This window comes from Dryobates pubescens, chromosome Z, assembly GCF_014839835.1.
Source record: "Dryobates pubescens isolate bDryPub1 chromosome Z, bDryPub1.pri, whole genome shotgun sequence".
Taxonomy (NCBI): domain Eukaryota; kingdom Metazoa; phylum Chordata; class Aves; order Piciformes; family Picidae; genus Dryobates; species Dryobates pubescens.
Window position 1 is genome coordinate 41,846,061 of NC_071657.1, and position 12,016 is coordinate 41,858,076.

Genomic DNA, 12,016 nt, shown 5'->3' on the forward strand with positions numbered 1-12,016 from the left:
GGAGCTCTACCTCTCCGTGACGCCATCTGCCAGCTCAGGAGGCCAGTTGTCTGGAAGACAACCTATCCTGCTATTAAAAATTGAGGCAAAGAAGGTGTTAAGTACCTCTGTCTTTTCCTCTTTAGTTACAATATTCCCCTCCATGTCCACCAAGGAGTGGAGGTTGTCCTTGCCCCTCCTCTTGCCATTAATATATTTATAAAAACATTTTTTGTTGTCCTTCACAGCAGAGGCCAGTCTAAGCCTTGGATGTGCTTTTGCCTCTCTAATTGTATTCCTACATGACCTAACAACAGCCTTAAACATTTCATGGCTTACCTCTCCTTCTTCCAAAGATGATACACCCTCTTTTTTTCCCTTAATTCACTCAGAAGTTCATTGCCCATCCAGGCTGGCCATCTGCCCCAACAGTTTTGTCTTCTGGCACATCGGCACAGTCTGTTCCTGCACCTTCAAGAATTCTTCCTTGAAGTAGGTCCAGGTCTTCCACACCCCTTTGTTTTTAAGGGCTGTTTCCCAAGGTATGTTCTGAGTTAGTTCCTTGATTAACCTGAAGTCTGCCCACCAGAAGTCAAGAGTGGAGGTTTTGTTGCTGCTCCTCTTAGCTTGACTGTATACTGAAAACTCAATTACCTCATGGTCACTGGACCCCAGACAGCCTCCAACCACCACATCTCCCACCAGCCATTCCCTATTTGTAAAAAGAAGGTCAAGCAAAGCCTTACCCCTAGTAGGCTCATACAGCTGCTAGAATAAGAAGCTATCCTCCATACACTATAGAAACCTTCTAGACTGCCTCCTCTCTGCTGTATTGAGTTCCCAGCAGATAGCAGGCAGGTTAAAGTTGCCCGTAAGAACAAGGTCTGGTCATCTTGAGACAGCCTTTAGCTGCCTGTAGAATAATTCACAACCTCTTCATCCTGGTTGGGTGGTGTCTATAACAGACTCCAACCAGGATGTCAGCTTTGTTGGCCTTCCCTCTAATTCTGACCCACAGGCACTCAACTTCATCATCCTCAATCTCTAGTGCCATGGTGTCTAGAGCCTCCCTGATGTACAGGGACACCCCTCCACCCCTTCTCCCTCACCTGTCTCTCCTTATCTAGTCTTGTAGCTAGAATTGATGTGCTCTTATCACATTTTCCTGTTCTTGGTTTGATTTGCAAAAGAAAGTTGTAGTCTATCTGTAAGTGTGATCCTAAAGAATGGATACAGAGAAGTAGTCCATAGTGCATAACTAGTCTATATCCTGTATGTAACTGTCTGCTGTTAACTTTTCACCTGTTTATCCATTTGCATTGCTGTGTATGACTGGGGAGTAATACATTCTTAAATATTGGTTTTACGTGCAGGGGCTTGAGTACAAGTAATATTGAATACTGAGGGTTTTTCTACTTTATATATATATATATATATATATATATATATATATATATGCATATACCCATAACAACTGATTGAAAAATGTTTACAGTGTTTAATTGCAGGATGAAATCCATGACTGTTATAAAGCTTCTACAAAAATACTGGATGTTGTTTCTGGTTTTGTGATATGTTTAAATAAGACTGTGCTTTCATGTTCTTGTGGGTCATGTGGTATTAGATAAATATTGGTTTAGTATCAAATTTTTCTTAATACTGAAGATCTCATCAGCTACAGTTTCATACTATTGTCATTGATGTATATTGAGGTTCAAGGGCCAAATAAATAGAAGGCAAATTTTCTTTCATCCTTAATGAGAGGAAATATTAGGCCAGTGTTTAGAATTTTTGATAACATCTCCCAAAGCGATTAGATATTCTCTGTACTTTGCCGTTTTGCAGAGTTGACTCAAATAGTTTTTATGTTACTCTAACTTAATTACCTTCTGTGGTGTAAGGGAGTCTTGACTGAAAGTACCTTAAGCTCTGTGACCATCTGAGGCTGTGCCTTTAAGAAAGGGACAGTGCTGGCTAAATGTTTTGTAAATATATTGTATTCTAAATGAATTTCAGTGGTAGATACGTGGGAGTACAATCTTAAGTTTCAGTGCAGCTGGACCTTTCGGCAGTTCGCTTCCTTTCACTCGCCCCTTCCAGCTGTCTGCTTCTGGGCTTCTGGCCAAATAACAGATAAGCATTAATAAGCATTAATCCTGCTTTAGGCCTCTGCCTCGTTAACTCCCCTTTTCTCTTTCTAACCCTCTTTGGGGAAAAAGGGAGGTAGGGGGGTTAAGAGGGTACAGGGGGAAACCCCCTCTGCCAGGGGTCTTGTTCCTTTTTTTGTTTCTTTGCTGTATATTTCTGCATATATTGTAAATTTTGTATATTTGTGTACATAAATTCCCTGAGTCCCAAATTGCTTTTGTAAATACATCATTCCCTTCTGCTTCACCGGCTGAGTTAGCTGTGATCGCTCTTTATTCCTACTTAGTGGGGGAGGGGAAGCTGGGCCTTCTCTCTCGACCCACCACAAACTACTATAGAGAATATTTACAATTCCATACTTGAAACTTGCCTTAGTCAATTCAAGATGGAATTTTTGGAAACAAAATGCACTATTAAATTTTAAGCCCATTCCAGAGCAGAATGAACTAGCTACTTACAAATACTTATGCTGACAAGCTGCTTCACCCTCATGTTACTAGTAAAATTAACATTTGGTTGAGGACCTTGTTATCTGTGTATTTTACTGAATTTGTTTATCTATGAAACAAAATGCTGAAACAAGATCCTATTTTTAAAATCTTTCTCATTTGTCTTTGAAATGTGGTGGTTGGAGGGTATTTAGGGGCCAGTGACCATGAGATAATTGAATTTTCAGTATTCAGTCAAGCTAAGAGGGGCAGCAAGAAGACCTCCACTCTGGACTTCTGGAGGGCAGAATTCAGGCTACTCAAGGAACTAACTCAGAAGGTTCCTTGGGAAACAGCCCTTAAAAACAAAGGGGTCCAGGAGAGCTGGGACTGCTTCAAGGAGGAACTCTTGAAGGCACAGGAACAAGCTGTGCCAATGTGCCAGAAGAGGAGCCTCCGGGGCAGACGGCCAGCCTGGATGGGTAATGAACTTCTAAAAGAACTAAGGGAAAAAAAGAGGGTGTATCATCTTTGGAAGAAAGGTGAGGCAACCCATGAAAAGTTTAAGGATGTTGCTAGGTCTTGTAGGAAGATAATTAGGGTGGCAAAAGCACATTTGGAGCTTAGACTGGCCTCTGCTGTGAAGGACAACAAAAAGTCCTTCTATAAATACATGAATAGCAAGAGGAAGGGCAAGAACAACCTCCACTCCTTGGTGGACACGGAGGGAAACGTTGTAACAAAGGATGAGGAAAAGGCAGAGGTACTTAACACCTTCTTCGCCTCAATTTTCACTAGCAGGACAGAATGTCTTCCAGACAGCTGACCTGCAGAGCTGGCAGAAGGAGTCAGGGAGCAGCATAGTCTTCTTCTGTTCCAGAATGGGGTAGTTGGTGATCTGCTTAGCCACTTGGATCCCCACAAGTCCATGGGACCAGATGGGATCCATCCTAGGGTGCTGAGAGAGCTGGCAGATGAGCTGGCCAAGCCACTCTCCATCATGTTTCAGCAGTCCTGGCTCACTGGAGAGGTCCCAGAAGACTGGAAGCTGGCCAACGTGGTACCCATCCGCAAGAAGGGCCGGTTGGATGAGACAGGGAATTACAGGCCTTTCAGCCTGACCTCAGTGCCAGGCAAGATTATGGAACAGGTCATCTTGAGTGCAATCACACAGCACTTAGAGGATGGCCAAGGGATCAGGCCCAGCCAGCATGGATTTAGGAAGGGCAGGTCCTGCCTGACCAACCTGATCTCCCTCTATGATCAGGTGACCCGCCTGGTGGATTTAGGGAAGGCTGTGGATGTAGTCTATCTGGACTTCAGCAAGGCCTTTGACACTGTCCCCCCCAGGAAACTCCTGGCCAAGCTGTCAGCCTGTGGCTTGGACAGCAGCACTCTATGCTGGGTTAGGAACTGGCTTGAGGGCCGAGCCCAGAGAGTGGTGGTGAATGGTGCCACATCCAGCTGGCAGCCAGTCAGTAGTGGTGTGCCCCAGGGATCAGTACTGGGCCCCATGCTCTTTAACATCTTTATTGATGATCTGGATGAGGGCATTGAGTCCATCATCAGTAAATTTGCAGATGACACCAAGCTGGGGGCAGGGGTTGATCTGCAGGAGAGTAGAGAAGCTCTGCAAAGGGACCTTGACAGGCTGGACAGATGGGCAGAGTCCAACGGCATGAGATTTAACACATCCAAGTGCCGGGTTCTGCACATTGGCCACAACAACCCCATGCAGTGCTACAGGCTGGGGTCAGAGTGGCTGGAAAGCAGCCAGGTGGAGAGGGACCTCGGGGTGCTGGTTGATGGTAGGCTAAACATGAGCCTGCAGTGTGCCCAGGCAGCCAGGAGGGCCAATGGCATCCTGGCCTGTATCAGGAACAGTGTGGCCAGCAGGAGCAGGGAGGTCATTCTGCCCCTGTACACTGCACTGGTTAGGCCGCACCTCAAGTACTGTGTCCAGTTCTGGGCCCCTCAGTTTAGGAAAGACATTGGCTTTACTGCTAAAACCACTCCCCTGAAAGCTCAGACTCTGGAAGTAGGAAGACTCTCCACTGGTCAGTGAGGATTGGGTTAGAAATCATTTGAGTAAGCTGAACATACATAAATCCATGGGCCCTGATAGGATGCACCCATGAGTGCTGAAAGAGCTGGTTGATGTTGCTCAATCCTTTCCATCATCTTTGAAAGATTATGAGGAACAGGAGAGGTGCCTGAGGATTGGGGAAGAGCCAGTGTCACTCCAGTCTTCGAAAGGGGCAAGAAGGTGGACCCAGGAAACTGCAGACCTGTCAACCTCACCTCCATCCCTGGAAAGGTGATGGAGCAGCTCGTTCTGGAAGTAATCTCTAAGCACTTGAAGGAAGAGAAGGTTATCAGGAGTAGCCAGCATGGATTTACCAAGGGAAAGATGAAAAGTCAGTGCCCCTCAGCAAGTTTGATGATGATACAAAACTGGGAGGAGTGGCTGACACACCAGAGGACTATGCTGTCATTCACTGAGACCTGGACAGACTGGAGAGCTGGGCAAAGACAAACCTAATGAAGTTGAACAAGCATAGAGTCCTGCACCTGAGGAGGAATAGCATTGTGCACCAATACAAGTTAGGGGCTGACCTGCTGGAGAGTAGCTCCACAGAGAAGGACCTTGGAGTCCTGGGTGATAAGAGCTTACCCATGGATCAGCAATGTGCCCTGGTGGCCAAGAAGGCCAACAGTATATTCAGGTGCATTAGGAAGAGTGTGTCCAACAGTGTGTGTCCAACACTGCAATGTGTTTGGGCCAGCTACAAATCACTGCAATGTGTTTGGGCCTGGCCTATGCCTCTAGAACTCTTCTCAGTGCTCATACAGAAGAAAAGGAGGTCTCTGGGCCTACAAACAGACCAACAGGTACGGCAGCTACCCTTGTACAGAAAAAGAAATACACAAGGAAAACAGCTTGTCTTGCAGAGGCCGGGGCCATGATGGGAACAAGAGGAAAGGCCAGAGGCAATCACTTGATCTTCATCTCTGGGCAAGCTGTCAGACGCATGGACGGGCTACAGCCACTATCCCGGTGAGCCCATTATCACTTGGCTGTTCCGATGCTGGGATAGTGGAACCAGTGGTTTAGAATTAGAAGGCAAGGAAGCCAAGCAGTTGATATCCCTGCCTAGGGAAGGGGGCACTGACAAGGTTATTGAAAAATGGGTACAAAACCTTAGCCTCTGGAGATGACTTCTAGCAGGTGTAAGGGATAGGTACCCCTTCAAGGAAGATATGAATCATCTGGAAAGATTGATGGAGAAAGGCATCCAGCACTTCAGTGAACTAGGTGTTCTGGAACTGCTCTATAATGACACTAATGACAATGCTCAGCCTACGGCCCTGAGTATGTACACCAGCCATGTGGAGAAAATTTCTATGAACTGCACAACCATTATACGCCAACTCGCTGCGGGCAGCACCATGGGTCACGAAGGATGGCCAGAGACAAACAGTGGATGAAATGGTTAACCTGGTTCAGCAATATGAGGGAAGTTCTTGTAATGTATGGGCTTGTGTTTCAGTTGTGGAGGAGCTGTCCTAAAGGGTCCACTGAATCTGAGAGAACATGTCCTGCTCCCCTGTTCAAGAGAGAATCTGGGAAGTACATATCATGGCATATCCTCTGGTTTTACGTGCGTGACCAGTGGGAGAACCTGAAAGAGTGAGATGGAAATTCCACTTCAGCCCTAGCTGCACAAGTTTGTGAATTGCAAGGAAACCCTTCCAGAGGAACACTGCCACAGTTTCCAGTGAAGACATCTCCAAAAAAGAGCAGACAGATTGACACGGCTTCTGATCATCTTGATGAGACCTCCAAGGCATTCCTATTATATGCAAATGATTCTGATCAGGATTAGAGGGGGCCCTGCCTCTAACCAGGTAGAGGAGAGGGACAGCCAGATCTATTGGATCAGATCTATAGATCAGATGGCCTGGTATGTCAAAATGACAAGAGTATAAAGCTTTAGTGGATACAGGTGCACAATGTATTTTGATAGCATCAAACTATGAGGGGGTGGAACCTGTCTATATTTCTGGTGTGACAGGGGGATCCCAACATCTGAACATGTGAGAAGGTCAGGTAAACCTGAGAGTGAATGACACAAACACCTCATTGTTATTGGCCCCAAGGCCCTGTGCAACTTGATACAGACTAATAGGGATGATGGATGGGGGTGTCCCCCTCTGCCAGCCAGCCTGTGGCACAGACCAAGCTGGATCTTAAACACATTCATAAATAGAGATAATGAAATAGAGACATTAAAAGAAGTCTTTCTATTCAGTTGAAACACTTGTTCAGTAGTGCTTGGAGAGGGATTCTTTGAATGAGGTTAAATATAAATACATTTTATGCGTACTGATTATGAAGAGGTTCCTTTGTAAAAGAAAATTAACAGCATAATCCGTATAAAATGGGAGCTGAATTATGGTTACACATAATTCTGCCAATGATTACATGTTCTATGCCTAACTCATCTTTTATTTAGTTTCAGTTGTTGTATGATGTATTTGCATGCAAGTGTGAACACACACACATGCAGATATGTTTGTACAATGCACTTGTTCCACTGTTAGAAATACTTTGCTGGGTGTATCTGAATCTGTGCATTGAGAAACTGAAATGTCTGTTTGGTGGTGTGAGGGTTTTTTGTTTACTTTTGCATTTCTGTGAAAAGCTTGTTACAATAAAAAATGTACTGAACAAAGCTTGTTTGTAATAGAAAAAGGATTGAAGTGAAAGGAGGAAGTATAGCTGCCTCATTTCTTTTGTTTCCTTAAAGAAAACAATGGGGGCGGGGGGGGAAGAAAGAGGAGGAAATAAGAAGGGAAGCTTACAATTTTTTGCAGAGTAGGTGTTTAGGAAGAGGAAAGGAGAATCAGCGTGCAAACAGGTCATTGATTTTTCAGGTAGTTAAGTGTAGTGTGTTTCTGTGATGGTGTTTATTACATGGCAAAACTGGCAGAAGAGTCAACCAGTAAGACTTTATTTTATATCAGCATATGTAGCCATGAATTACACTACTTTCTAAAATAGTTTTGTCATCATTTACCTTTGCTAGTTTGAGTGTGGTTGTAAGAAAAGAGATGAGTTCAATTTGCTAGGTGGTTAACATTTCTTGGGTTGGTGGGCAAAGGATAAGCCTTGAAACAGACGAGAGAGATTGATGTGGCATGACTAGAATGGAGTGTTAGAGACATTTTTAGAATAAGGCCAGACTTGAGAAAATGCTTACTTGTTTTCAGGCTTAAGGTAAATGTTTTGTACTGAGAGATCATATGAGGCCTCTTAAATAGAGTACAGAAGTAAGAAAAAGTAGCTGAATTACACTTCAGAAGAAACAGATACTGGAAAGTTTTGTGAACTCCTTAGAAAATCTTTGAAAGCAGATACAGTTCTTGTTCATCAAATGTGTCAGTTTAGCTATGCCACAAATTCTAGTCACTTTATTTGAAAGGCATTTATTCATGATGACACCGTCTCAAAGGTGATACTTGCAGACATATTTCCAGTTCTTCATCTGAAATGCGTGTTCTGTCGTAGTATTATTGTAGGCATTATCTGAGTCTTAAGATGGGGCAAAGTAATAGTTGGAGTCCCTTTCATTTGGACCCTGATTTCAGTACTTATGAAAAAGCAAAGCACTGACTATTTTTCCCTGAACAACACATTTAAGCAGAAGCACATCCTGATAAGACAGAAACATGCCATCTCAGAATACACACTGTTTTATTCAGAAACAAAGTCAAACTAATAAAAAAAAAGTCAACTAATAAAAAATGTCTTACTGCAGTCACAGTAAGACTGAGACATGAGTTTGGAAGGACCAGCATACTGGCTCCATGCCAGGTCAGACATGCTCAAGGACACTTTTAGCACAAGCATACACACAAACTGAGCTGCAGCAACACACAGATAGACTTCACAGAGGACTGCTTTCTAGATTTTTGCTTACCTGAACTATCTCAGTGAAACTATACAGGCATTATGACACAAATATGTAGTCTGGAGTGAGAATTCTCAAACACGACCAAAATGATCTTTTTATCTAAAATGCAGTAAGATTAATTTTCATATACATAACAGCTGCACATTCCAGCTTTCTGGATCTCATAGCTTGATCCTGCATCACCATGGCTAGATAATTCGTCCAGACTGGAAACTGGTGCTTAGAATCTTGATGCTGGGTAAAGACCATGCACAGCAACTGGTTGTTGCATACTAGGGGAATTGGGTTCTAGCGCTGAAAAAAATACTAATTTTTTTGGACATGAATAAGGCAACACTGTTAGGATTCTACCCTGACCTTGGTGGTCAAAAGTGGAACCTTTTTTATTAGCTTTAAAATAATCTGTCCTTTAATATCAGGTGAGGTTCATTTCACAGTTTACAATGAAATCACCAATGTTATGATTTTATCTGTTTGTATTGCAGTTTTCCAAAACACTGTTCTGTAAAAGAATTTTCCTAATGTATGACCACTGTATTAATTAAGTTTAAAATTACTGGTATATGCTTGTGCATTGTTTCATGCTGGAGATGTTGGTCCTGACAGCTATCACTTCTTTCAGAAGTGAATAAAATGTAGGTATTTGTAATCAACCATGTTTTTCTGTATCACATAACGAGAAGTGTCCTGATAGCTTAGACATAAGAAGTGCATTTTACTATCCTTTTTTCTTTCTGAAACTAACCTTATCAGCCATCTTTTGTATGACTGGTCTTATAGACATCAGTTATTTCAACAAAAGCTAACTGTTCATTCACCTGTGTCTTTTTCTAGTAATTTCTAGGCATCCTGAAGTCCAAGCTGTTTGTTTTGTTGTTTGGTTGTTGTTTTTTTTTAATCAACACACAATATTTATTCAGGGAGTAAGTCAACTAACTGTATTGCAATTATTGCGCAACAGAAATAAAATGCAAGAGTTGTGAGTTAGGGACCTGAAACCTTTATACAAACTGTAGCATACTCTTGTGATCAAGAATTACAAGTAAATTAATCAGATTGTTGAGGCAGACCTAGGAAAGAGTGACCTGGGCAAAGGTCACTGAAGTTGTCTTTAAAAGGTCTTCAATTTAAAATAGCACCAGACCTCCTGGCTTTGGAAGACTCTTTGCAGTTACACTGGACAGAACACTGCTTTTACCATTCAGATCTTTCTGCTGGAAATGATTCCATATAGAGAAGTCTGCGGGAGTCTACGGGCTTTGCCCATCTGCAGATCTCTAGCCATGGATAAACTCAAAATATCTGGACACAGGAAACTTGTTTAATGTTTTTAATTATGCAATAGTACAGTTCGGGCCAGTGGGGAGTATCTTCATACTCCATATTTCCTAAGGAAATTCCATATGCATTCATGCATCAGCACCAGTTCTTGGATGTTTTAAGTAGAGGCTGCTGAACTTGATTAATGCAATTATAAACCTTTCTCAGAGTAAATATTGTTTGAATCCAGAACTTCTCTTGTATCTTACTTTTTGAACAGTTGGTTTTCTTCTGAATCAGTGGTGGGATGCAAAATTTCATCTGGGAAATTTAATTTCCAAGTGCAAGGAATGGAATCCTACCCAAATAATTGAACCAGGACTATTTATAAACATGACAAATCTTCTAAAGGTCATTTCCAAAAGATTCGGCTTCTTCTGTGCCAGGCTGCAAGTGATGATTTCTGGTTCTGGGTGGAGTTTATATTGTTGAAAGCTTCATTACTTCTAGTATTGCTTTCTAAAAAATGCCTTATATATCCTATCGTAATACAAATTCTTAACTATGAGTGATTTGTACTAAATAGAAATATGTCTACTTGTATTAAAAGTAGTATATCTACTTCCATAAATATTTAATGCCTCTTTCCCCTGAAATAGTACAGTTGTATTTAACAGATCTGATAATAGTTTCTCACAGACAAGATACTTGTTTCTAAATTCCTGACAACTGCAGAGACTGTGGGTTAGCAGAGAATCCAAGGAGAAGCATATACTTGTGATTATGCCACAGCTTTATTCAATCCTGCAAAAATAATTGAACACTGACTTCATCAAAACCTGTTCAAGTGGTTTGAATATTTTGTTAAGAAAGTTCTGGTTCTGGAATTTGCATATCTGATTTTCAGTTCTTTACTTGAGCTATTTATCTTGAGTTTACTGAAGTGCTTGCTGGTGTCTAAAAAAGCTGTAATGACGACTGTGTTGCTAGCAAGCAGCTTGAGAAAATACTGTTCTCTGCAGTGCCAGGTGATACTGTGACTAAGGAGTGTTACAGTCTGGAGTAAGAAGAGGGGTAGGACACCCCATTCTGCTAGTGTGCCTTCTTTCTACAGTATGTGCTATAGAATCTGTTTGCAAATATGAAAGTTTGTTTTCTAACAGCCACACTTTTTATGTGACGACAGATTATTTTTAAAAAATGCTTTTAAATGTATCATGACTATTGTTGTCTTTGTAAATGAAAAAAAAAAAAGAAAAATCGTAAGTGAAAAAAATGATAAAACTATAGAACTTTTACCTCTTTGTTTTATAAAACTAGAATAAGTTTGCAGTAGCCTATCAGATCCACAAAATGCCATTGTAAATATTATTTTACCACAATTTGCACTCTTTTTTGTTTATTTGTATGTTTGGGGGGAGTTGTTTGTTGTTTTGTTTGCAGGGGTAAGGGTGTGGGTTTGGGTTTGTTTGTCCCCAAGAACATCTCGGCAGAGGCAATGATTTTTTGATGACAGAGGGAACATTTATATGTAAATTAAAGTTGATCAAGATTTGACATTATCGTCACTATCTTTTCACACTAGAGATTTGATGTGTTCAATTCTTGAGGCTGCAACACATTCCTCTTATACTACTTTTTACAACGTTTGAATAACTTTGTTTACATTATACTTTGATGAAGCTTTCTAAAACTACATGATCTGTTATAATTGCTTTTTCCCTCCTTTCCTCTTATCTTTTCTCTTTTCTGCACAGGTGATTTCTATTCACTCCTTTCCAAGCTGCTAGGAGAAAGGGAAGATACTATGCATGCGCATAAGCAAAACCCTGCAGAAAAGGCAGAGTCAGATCTTGTAGCTGAGATTGCCAATGTAGTCCAAAAGAAGGATCTTGCCAGAGAGATTACAAATCATGATGAGAGGGACAATACTATTCTCATCAGAGACAGAATTCACAAATTTCACAGGCTAGAGTCTACCTTGAGGCCAGCAGAGAGCAGACATTTCTCTTTACAAGAGCCTAAACATGGCGAGGGAAGCTGGGAAAAAGAACATACAGGAGGTGGGTTAGGGGTTAATTTTATACAATGAAATGCAATTCAAGAGCTGTGATCCACATTAGCAAAATCTGAAGGGAATATCAGTTGGTGCTTGGAAGTATTTTACATGATGCTTTTCCTAATTATGGAAATGTTCTCCCTCTGTTTTAGAGGTATTTCGGT

General features: G+C 41.7%; 1 protein-coding gene across 1 annotated transcript in view; it reads left to right on the forward strand.

The window, feature by feature from the left end:
- The window catches only part of PAM (peptidylglycine alpha-amidating monooxygenase), an 88,601-nt gene that overhangs the window by 46,886 nt on the left and 29,699 nt on the right, over positions 1-12,016 (forward strand). Inside the window, exon 14 of the mRNA XM_054179011.1 lies at positions 11,551-11,856. Coding sequence (XP_054034986.1) covers positions 11,551-11,856 — 306 coding nt within the window. The remainder of the gene's footprint in view (positions 1-11,550; positions 11,857-12,016) is intronic.